Source organism: Microtus ochrogaster, unplaced genomic scaffold (assembly GCF_000317375.1).
Source record: "Microtus ochrogaster isolate Prairie Vole_2 unplaced genomic scaffold, MicOch1.0 UNK8, whole genome shotgun sequence".
Taxonomy (NCBI): Eukaryota; Metazoa; Chordata; class Mammalia; order Rodentia; family Cricetidae; genus Microtus; species Microtus ochrogaster.
Genome location: NW_004949106.1, coordinates 9,351,318 through 9,362,152, shown reverse-complemented (window position 1 = coordinate 9,362,152; position 10,835 = coordinate 9,351,318). Strand labels below are relative to the sequence as shown.

At 39.1% G+C, this 10,835-nt stretch overlaps 1 protein-coding gene across 1 annotated transcript in view; it reads left to right on the top strand.

The window, feature by feature from the left end:
- Nucleotides 1-10,222, top strand: part of Col3a1 (collagen type III alpha 1 chain) — a 36,401-nt gene extending 26,179 nt beyond the window's left edge. Inside the window, exons 36-51 of the mRNA XM_005366390.3 lie at nt 379-486; nt 761-814; nt 1,104-1,157; nt 1,342-1,503; nt 1,614-1,721; nt 2,639-2,746; nt 3,804-3,857; nt 3,941-4,048; nt 4,589-4,642; nt 5,122-5,229; nt 5,501-5,554; nt 5,652-5,759; nt 6,520-6,811; nt 7,734-7,921; nt 8,244-8,486; nt 9,255-10,222. Coding sequence (XP_005366447.1) covers nt 379-486; nt 761-814; nt 1,104-1,157; nt 1,342-1,503; nt 1,614-1,721; nt 2,639-2,746; nt 3,804-3,857; nt 3,941-4,048; nt 4,589-4,642; nt 5,122-5,229; nt 5,501-5,554; nt 5,652-5,759; nt 6,520-6,811; nt 7,734-7,921; nt 8,244-8,486; nt 9,255-9,401 — 1,950 coding nt within the window. The 3' untranslated portion in view covers nt 9,402-10,222. The remainder of the gene's footprint in view (nt 1-378; nt 487-760; nt 815-1,103; nt 1,158-1,341; nt 1,504-1,613; nt 1,722-2,638; nt 2,747-3,803; nt 3,858-3,940; nt 4,049-4,588; nt 4,643-5,121; nt 5,230-5,500; nt 5,555-5,651; nt 5,760-6,519; nt 6,812-7,733; nt 7,922-8,243; nt 8,487-9,254) is intronic.
- Nucleotides 10,223-10,835: the final 613 nt, after the last annotated feature.

Sequence of the window (10,835 nt, the reverse complement as noted above, 5' to 3'; positions counted from 1 at the left end):
CTTCTTCTTCTTTTTCTTCTTCTTCTTCTTCTTCTTCTTCTTCTTCTTCTTCTTCTTCCTCCTCCTCCTCCTCCTCCTCCTCCTTCTTCTTCTTCTTCTTCTTCTTCTTCTTCTTCTTCTTTTCTTCCTCTCCTCTTCCTCTCCTCCTTCTCCTCCTTCTCCTTCTCCTCCTTCTCCTTTCCCTTTCTCTTCCTTTCTCACGATATTTTGACTGATTTAGTTTTGATGTGTCTTCAGAGAGCCTCCTATTTCTATTTGATGGTAACATCTTCCCAACTTTAAAAAAAAAAAAGTTTTATGTTCTAAAGAAAAGGAATGCTAACCCAAGTGCATTGTGGAGGAAGTTAGCTCACAGGCTGTCACTGTTGCTTGGTGCAGGGACAGAATGGTGAACCAGGTGCTAAAGGAGAAAGAGGCGCCCCTGGAGAGAAAGGTGAAGGAGGCCCTCCTGGAGCCGCAGGACCCCCTGGAGGTTCCGGACCCGCTGTGAGTCTTATTGCTAAATAATCCCATAAAACATTTTGGTTTATTAATAATTTAACATTTCATATAAGATCTTGTGTTATGAGAGGAGAATATAATCATCTTTATAAGGATATACTCAATCTAAATTTTGGTTTCAGTAGTTTAGATATTATCAGATGTGAGCTATTTTAATCTTTTTAGGGTGATATTGCTAATCTCCTAATGCTTAATGCTTTTGTCATTTTTTTTATTTTGGTGTTCAACTTAGTATGTCCTTCCTCCCTTTTGTATTTAGGGTCCTCCTGGTCCTCAGGGTGTCAAGGGTGAACGCGGCAGTCCTGGTGGTCCTGTGAGTACTGATCCCCTTTACTGTCATTCTCTGAGTTGTTACTGAAAAAAAAAAATGTATTGAGTCCCAATCTATGGAAAGACCTCCTAATGACACTAGAGCAAGAGAGAGAATGTGAAAGTCAGTCAGTCAATCACGGGCAGTTGGGTGTAAATCTGAAGCGGAGGTGGGACATCATAAATAACTTTAGGATGGAATTCAGGTCCTGGTCCATTCCTTTGCTTGACATTTGTGTGGGCAAAGATTTATGTTCTAGTTTGTCTCTGATGGTTGCATTTCTGCTTCACAGGGTGCTGCTGGCTTTCCTGGTGGGCGTGGTCTTCCTGGTCCCCCTGGCAACAATGTAAGCACTTTCTAGTCTTCTTCGAATGCATCTTACTGACAGACTTCATATATCTAGGAGGAGAAAGTGATATCTTGATATGTATCTGCCAAATCCCATATAAAATTGAAAATAAGTAAAAGGCAAGGACAAAAAAACAAAACAAAAACTCTTAATGTATATTTCAAATTTCATTTATTTGCAGGGTAACCCAGGCCCCCCAGGGCCAAGTGGAGCTCCTGGCAAGGATGGCCCTCCAGGGCCTGCTGGGAACAGTGGTTCTCCTGGCAACCCTGGAATAGCGGGACCAAAAGGTGATGCTGGCCAACCTGGAGAGAAGGGACCACCTGGTGCTCAGGGACCTCCGGTGAGTGGCCCTGTTGTTCTTTTGATTGACCATATATTTGGATAACAAATTTAATAAGAGAAATATAACTGTGTAGAAATGACCTGAGTCTTTCTTATCTATTGCAACAGGGATCCCCAGGCCCACTCGGACTTGCAGGACTTACTGGAGCAAGAGGTCTTGCTGGACCACCAGGCATGCCAGGTCCTAGGGGCAGCCCTGGGCCTCAAGGTATCAAGGTAAGTGTAGTTTTCTTGCGCTGGAGTCTTGCTTCCCTTCATGGATGTAGAGATTTCTTCACTGTATCAGATACGAGATAGTTTCTCATCGCTACACAAATTATGAAAGATCTGAACTTCTCTATACATCTAGGTTTATAAAAAAAACAAAACTTTTATTTAATCATTCCAAAATGCATAGGGAAAGCATGTCATAAACAAGACTTGAATATACACACAGACAAGCCAATGTCACACACACACACAAAAATCAATTTTGATATTTCAGACACCACTGTTAGGAAACTTGTGAACCTTCTCTAGTTTTTTCACTACACCTGTGAAGGGAGAAGGTGCTGCAGCTCCTAAATATATCAAAGCTTAATTGATGTCAGCTGCCCATCCCTTCAAGCCATTTGCTCTCTTGGTTTTCTTTCATTGATATTACCATAATGTTATAGGGCTTAGTATCTGAAGTGTGCACTCGGTAAATAAGCTTACACAATTCCACTTGTATCTGATTTCATAATATGATACTTTATGTACCCATTTCAAAATAGTTCAGAAAATAATAACAGGAAGTTTAACAGTACTTATCATGTCTTCCCAAGACTCTAATAAATCCTGATTCTCAAGGTCAGCAAGATGATGGTTTATCATTAATATTTCTATTTCTCTACTCATAAATTTCTGTTCCTCACAACCAAATGTTTTAAAAAGAGTTTTTGCCTTTCTGAATCACTGTGTGATTAGGAAAACCCAAAAAACTTGCTTCCCCCCCCCCCAATTTTTTCCTTATACAGGGTATGGCTTTAAGAAAGTTGAACAACAATATCAGTTGAATAAAACACCTTTCCCCTTCCGAGATGAAGAAATCTGCCTACACCCCAATAATTGGTGTCTTAAAGTAAAAATGTCTTTTATTTCTTTTTACACAGGGTGAAAGTGGAAAACCGGGAGCCAGTGGCCATAATGGGGAACGTGGTCCTCCTGGTCCCCAAGGTCTTCCTGGCCAACCTGGTACAGCTGGTGAACCTGGGAGGGATGTAAGTAGCCACTGAAAGAAGATGTCCAACCAGTCAGCTAACATTCAAGTTGTCAGATACATTTTCTTTTACAACGATGTGTATTTAATTGTGTTTGTTTATGTGTGTGCACATGGGCCCATCGGAACTATGATGCACACATGGAGGTCAGAGAACTGCTTTTAAGGAGGTCAGTTGTCTCTTTCCACCACATAGCTCCCTGGGAGTGAATTCGAGGCATCAGATTTAGTCACAAATGCCTCTAGCCATTGCACCATCTCTCCAGGACAAAATTCAAGCATTAATCAAAGAGCCCTTCATGTCTATGATGATCTAGATATAGGTCCATGTAACCTATATCAGAGAGCTCTTTCTGCCCTCTCTGATAATCATCCTGCTATCTATAAGTTAGAATATTACAAATGCCTATGGCCAATCATATCTCTCAATAACTTCACCAATGAAGGAAATGCAGTTGCTTAACTAATTTAGGAAACAAGTTGATAAAGAAAATGACAGCATACAGTTTTGTATAAAAATGTTCTTTATTCATTGGTAATTATTAATTTTTCAATTAATATTCTATATTAACAAAATATTTAACAGGGTCTCTGTATTTTGAGAGCTATATTTGATGCTGAAATATTAAGTAAACTTAACTTTGGATTTCCATCATAAATTTAGATCTCTATTCCTCAAAAATCATTTGCTAACTGTATTATAAATACCATTTTTTTCATTATTGCTCTCCTCATATTATTTTGTGAAATTTTAGGAAAATAGATATCCTGCATATCTGCCAAAGAATTACAGTTCTTCACAGGGCTAAACCACATTGTACTATATGGAATTTCTTATTGCCAAAAACAATTTTCACTTCTTCTGAGAGATAGGGGCAGCAAGGGGATTGGGCATGAGCGGGAAGGAAAATTTGTTAAAGTAGTCTTTGTTCAAAACTACCATAGTGGTATCTAATACTTTGTATACTAAATAGAGATCATCTCTTCAAAGAATAAAAAGCTTGCATAGTATTTGGATAATTTCAAGTCATCTTTCTCCCCCTCCCCCTTTTTACCAGGGAAACCCAGGATCAGATGGTCAACCAGGACGAGATGGATCCCCTGGCGGCAAGGTATAACAAACTATGTACAGTAGACATGTATAATTAAATTTGATGGCTGTCATAGTTACGTGAGATTCGTGAATTTGTTCCAGGGTGATCGTGGTGAAAATGGTTCTCCTGGTGCCCCAGGTGCTCCTGGTCATCCAGGACCACCTGGTCCTGTTGGTCCAGCTGGGAAGAGTGGTGACCGAGGAGAAGCGGTGAGTTCCCATAAGCATCTTCTCTTTATATGCCCTGGTCCGTCCAAAGAAGACTGGGGTCAGGATAGCAGGTTACTTCTGTCCAGTGGGACGTATCTGTGCTGATTTCAGTCGGGATTAATGGGCATCTGTCTATTTGCTGCAGGGATGCAGTTAGAATTAACAGGGCTCTTTTGTTGCTGCTTCTGTTTAGATTCCTTTGTAAGGATGGAGGAAGGGAACAGATTTTAAAGGCTAGAGCAATATTAGCTTCCAATAATAGTATGTGTACTACTATCCCACCACAATGGAGCTAGTAAATGATTTTTAGGGAGAACTGTTTTCATTTTTGTAAAAATTTCAGACTGGTTCACTGTATTTATTTTTTTTAATTAAATTACAATTTTAGTTAATTCTTGTACAATATATTGTGACCATGTTTCCAGTCCTCCATTCTTTTCACATCCTCCTGTCCTCCGGACACACTCAACTTTTCCAAATGGGGTTGCGTGACTAAGTTCAGTCCCACAAACTGTGCTCATTTGTTTGTTCATCTCCTAGGGTCCTGCTGGTCCTTCTGGTGCTCCGGGTCCTGCTGGAGCTCGGGGTGCTCCTGTAAGTATTAAGCGTTTGAGCCTTTGTGTTTGTAAACTCATTTTAGAGTGTTAAAAAAAAATACTCTGTTGCTTTTTGAAAGGTCTAGGAAATAGATTGGATGACAGATACATAATTGTGGAGTAAATACAAACTTATAGTTGGTGATACAGACAATGATTCAGCTTCTGACCTAAAAGTTCCACGCGGCTAATTATGGCAGCATCAATTATGAGCATTGATTGCATCACCAATCCAAACTGTAAACTGAAACTGTCATTGTTATTTTTTAGGGGGATTTCTAGCTAATAGGATCCTACATAATATAAGACATTTATTATTACAATCTATAGGAGGATGCTATGTAATAGATTATAAAAGATTAATTATTATAAAGCTAATGGAATTCTGCAAATTATAATCAACTTATTATAAATTCAATTTTATTTCCTCAATATGTTTACATAATAATGACCTTAATTTGAAATGTATTTCTAAAGGGTCCCCAAGGTCCACGAGGTGACAAAGGTGAAACTGGTGAGCGTGGCTCCAATGGCATCAAAGGACACCGAGGATTCCCAGGCAATCCAGGTCCCCCAGGTTCCCCTGTGAGTGCATCCACTTTTGCAAGTCCTCCTTTACTGCATGACTGATGAAGGACTCTGAGCAGAACACTTTCCACCTCTGAACAATAAGCTAGAAGATATGAGCCATGAACTCAAGAGCTTATTTTCAATAATGGGTTAGCATGAAGAAGAAATGCAAAGAAAGAGAGAAGTTTATTTCATCACAGTCATTGTGGTCTGGACTGATCTTAAACAGTCCATCCCATAAGCTGTGGGAGATTTTCTCAAGTCTCTGTTCTTCCTTGCTTTCCAGGGTGCTGCCGGTCACCAGGGTGCAGTTGGTAGTCCCGGACCTGCCGGTCCCAGAGTAAGTGTCGTAGAAGCCCGTCAGAAGGTGCCTATTTTGAAATGTTTGCACTGCAGGCATGTATTCTAGCATTATAACATCTTGTTCATTTCTTCAGGGACCAGTTGGACCACATGGGCCTCCTGGAAAAGATGGTACAAGCGGACATCCAGGTCCCATTGGGCCGCCAGGACCTCGAGGCAACAGAGGTGAAAGAGGATCTGAGGTAAGGCACTACTCGTATATGCATGACTTAACTCGCTGTAATCCATCATTTCAGAAACCCATCATTGTTTTTAAACTGAAGTAGCCTGTTGAGTACAAGCTAATCATTTACTTTAGAAAGTAAGGCTTAATTTAACACAGTCTTCATTACAGTAAGACTTTTTTTGATGCCACAGCGACATGGAGAAAATTTATAGTTTGATGACTGATATTTTGATATAATGACAGCTACTTAACTAACCAAACTACACCATGCCGACCTCACACCAAAGAACACATGGATGCAATTTGATTTTTGTAGAGATTCCATTCATTAAGCAACCTTTTCAATGTATAGTCTTGCTACTGCTAAAATCATGACTAGTGCCTTCATGTTCCACAGCTTTGGGGAAAATGTAGCAATAAACCATTGTTCTGACAAACATACACGTGCCAAATGAAAAATCAATATGCCACAAGCACAGAGATGCAATGCCAATGGAAATTTGAACCCAGAAGATAAAGGCCCTTTTTTATTTTCTCACGCCAGTATTTTAATTGTACTTTGGGGGGGGGCTGTTTGCTCCCATATTTGTCGGTAATGAATTACATTTGTTATAAGTTGACAATCATGAAACTACAAGATCATCTACATTTTTTTAATTAAAGCAATTGTCCCAACATATGTGGATTGTTTACAGTTCACTTTCCTAGACACATGGCACAGTCCTTCCGTGGAAATCCAAGAAAAGCTTCACTGACACATTGTCTCATCCACCTAGGGCTCACCAGGCCACCCTGGGCAGCCAGGACCCCCTGGACCTCCTGGTGCACCTGGTCCTTGCTGTGGTGGAGGAGGGGTTGCCTCCCTTGGAGGCGGTGAAAAGTCTGCTGGATTTGCACCCTACTATGGTGATGAACCGATGGATTTCAAGATCAACACCGAGGAGATTATGTCTTCCCTCAAGTCTGTTAATGGACAGATAGAAAGTCTTATTAGTCCCGATGGTTCTCGTAAAAACCCAGCGCGGAACTGCAGAGACCTGAAATTTTGCCATCCTGAACTCACGAGCGGTACGTCTGAGACTTTCTCACTCATGGCTGTAGACTGTATGAGAATTTGACCAAGAAAGTTTTTCTGGTGGGAAATATTTTAAACCCATATACTACCCAAACATTATTAATTAAGCTGAACACACTTGAGAAAACAAAAAAAACAGTATTTGAAGGTGTATTTAAAGTATAACATAAGTAACTGCAAACTGTTTCAAATATAAGAAAATTTAAGGACAGTTTTACAAAAAATTTTACTCATGTATTTCTAAATACAAAACAAAAATGATTTAAATGATCAAATGGCATGCATCATTCTATTCCCATGGTTATATATGCATAATTTTATCATTTTGATTATTATATTATATATTAGAATTCATTTTGATGAGCTAATGACTAAGTGTCAATTTTACTTAAATAACTCCTGCCTTTTATCTACTGTGACTTGTGTAATTTCATTCATTTTTATTTTAAAAATATATTTATTATAATCAATATAGAAATCATCTTTTAATTTCAAATTTTGAAATATCATTTCAAAATTATCTCAACGTTTAAATATATTGACAAAGACCACTGCTTTTGCTCAGAGTAACCTTAGGACATTAATGGAAATATGAAGTATCAGGCAAGCTCAGCTATGATGCTGCAAATCTGTAGTAGAATGTTATCTTTGAAATAAATGGTGAGATTTAGGCAAGTACAACACACCAAGGTGTATATATATATGTCAACAGCAATGCTTTCTTTCTAATTTTAATACTGCTATGGATCTTACTAACTTTCCACTTCAGACATACCAATCAGTTGTGCTATGTATTACCTGCAAATGCATTAGCACTCAGTACTTGGAACCAGATGAACAAGCAGATCTTCTGGCCCAGGCTCCCCTTCTCAGTTCTGTAATGGATTCCCCTTCTCTCTATTGGTGACTCTGCAGGCGAATATTGGGTCGATCCTAACCAGGGTTGCAAGATGGATGCCATCAAAGTGTTCTGTAACATGGAAACCGGGGAGACGTGCATAAACGCCAACCCAATGACTGTTCCACGGAAGAACTGGTGGACAGACTCTGCTGCCGAGAAGAAACATGTTTGGTTTGGAGAGACTATGGATGGTGGCTTTCAGGTGAGAACCTTTTAAATCAAGCTATGCCTAAATATATGTCATTTAATTATTTTTTCCTTTTCCCTCCTCCTGGTTACTAAGTAGAATACCTCAAACGCTTGTCTGTTTAGAAAACCATCGCTCCTATCAAAAGCTGGATTGTATTAGGGAAGTTGAATCTAAACACCTTCTTTACTTGCTAAGGCATTCACTTCTGCATATAATAAAACAGCATATCATGTATGTGAAGAATTTATAAAGCAATGTCCACGCTGAGAGTGCGCGAAGCCCTTACCTGAGGCTGCAGTCACGACCTCTGATGCATCCTTTTGTCCTGTTACAGTTCAGCTATGGCAATCCTGACCTTCCTGAAGATGTCCTTGATGTACAACTGGCATACCTCAGGCTCCTCTCCAGCAGGGCCTCCCAGAACATTACATACCACTGCAAGAACAGTATTGCCTACATGGACCAGGCCACTGGCAATGTCAAGAAGTCTCTAAAGCTTATGGGATCGAATGAAGGGGAATTCAAGGCTGAAGGAAACAGCAAATTCACCTACACAGTCCTGGAGGACGGCTGTGCAGTAAGTAACAACGCCTCTGAAAGCAGGATGGCAAATATCATCAAAATTTGTTGCTTAATCATCCAAACTGTTTGCCAAGAAAAAGTAAAAATCAATTAGGGAGACAGAAGCTGCCTAGTGGCATGAGTTATTTAGCATCTACTTATTTGTTCCAGAAATGTTAAATATTACCAAAGTGTAAAATATTACAAAAACAGAGCCTAACTTCTAGATGGAAAACAGGTGAGATAAAAAAGAATGAAATTTAAACTCACAAACCAACTTTGATAACTGGAATATTTACTGTATATTCTATATATTATTTATTATATAATATCCATCACATATAACCACTTTTTTAAATGTAAAGGTATAACATGTGACTTAAAAACTATTCTTTTTTCTTGTAATTTACTAAAAGGAGGAACTCACTTGTAATGCTAGCTACTCCCATTGTGAGTGACTCAACCACTTCTTAGTAAAGCAGCCAGCTATACTATGAAAGGAACAACCAGAACCAGGCTTGAAAATGGGTTAGCCTATCTGTGACTATCTCCCTTCTGGGTTAACTCTTAAGTCTGACCAGGGTTTGACTAATAATTTTATTGATCAACCAAGAACATTACAACTTCAAATACAGAAGTTCTCATATGTTCTAGAAGGTTCCATGTGCACTCACTACTCCATGAGAGCAGAAGGCAGTTGTCCAACATAATCAGCTAAGCATGCCATCTATGTGCTATAATGCCATGGCTCTTTTCTAATACGTGTTTTTCCTCTTTTGAATAGAAACACACCGGGGAATGGAGCAAAACTGTCTTTGAATATCGAACACGCAAGGCTCTGAGACTACCCATCATAGACATCGCGCCCTATGACATCGGTGGTCCCGATCAAGAATTTGGTGTGGACGTTGGCCCTGTTTGCTTCTTATAAACCAAACTCTATCTGAAACCCCAGCAAAACAAAAACCGCATCCATGTGTTCTTCTTGTTATAATCTTGTCAACCAGTGCAAGGGACCGACTAAATTCCAGTTATTTATTTCCAAATTTTTGGAAAAAAAAAGTATAATTTGACAAAAAAAGAATACAGTATTTTTTTTTTTGCCATTCCGTCCACCCAGTACAGTTCAAATGCTTTTGTTTTATTTTTTTACCAATTCCAACTTCAAAATGTCTCAATGGTGCTATAATAAATAAACGTCCACAATCTTATGATACCACTGCGTTACGTTCTTTGGACTCCAGCCCACCTACAGAGCAATGTTCACACTCACCAGCAAAATCCCTTCATTTACCAAACAGGCCAAGATGAGATTATAAATGACCTCCCTATTTTAACTACCTCAACTGGTCAGACAGACAAATTCTGAGTTCTAGAAGACTACACAATTTATGTATAACTTGACAAAACTTACAAATTTCATCCATTACATGTAGAATGTCGGTAAAATACAAAACGAGACTGCGGTTCAGGAACTTGAAGGAGTACTTCCGGCTCACAGCTGTCTTCTTCACAGGGATCCATGCTTTCAAAGGTGCTTCTCTTCTGTCTTTGCTGGTGAACTTGCAAATATTTGGGAGGGCTTTAAAAACACGTTATGGTGCTACGGTATTTTCACTTTTAGAGTCTAGATCAAAATCAGTGACCTTCACCCAAGCCCTAAATGCACAGCATCCGTCCCTGTTGTTTGCCAGAAAGATCGATTGACAACGCTGCAGGAGCCTTTAGCCCTTTATCCTGTAAAAAAAAAAATAAAAAACAAAAAACAAGTTTGGGGTTGCTTTTGTCACAATAATGCAGAGAATCCTTTCAACATTTTCTTTTGTAAGCTTGTATGTGGTTGTTGAATTTCCTCTCTTACATTCACTCATAATAAAAGATCATAATGAAACATTTCTGGTTTTGTCGCTTCTCACAGATTTAACCATGGCATGTTTACAGGCAAGAGCTTCAGTAATTTTCTAAAAAAAAAAAAATCCGAATATGTAGTCCAGTAACACAATGATTTAAAAATACGAAATAGTATATGTACAGAATAAAGATGAGTCCTAGTGAATTCTGTACATTTTAGTGCATATGTAATAGAAGCTTTGATGTTATTTGAAACTTAGGATGCTAGATTTGAAGCAATCAGTCCCCAGATAGAATCCCAGTGTTTCCAAGTGAGGATAAGAAAACGCCAGCGCAGTGTCAGGAAATGATCGGCTGCTGCATGATGCGAAAGCCAGGTTCCTTCACCTGCATCTGCGGTGTGAAGATGTTGAAGAGAAATAGGAAAACAGTCACCAGGGGCTGTCAGGGGGTGTACTGTGGCCATTTTTATCAAAAGACATGAAATAATAAATAACAGGACTAAGTTCAAACT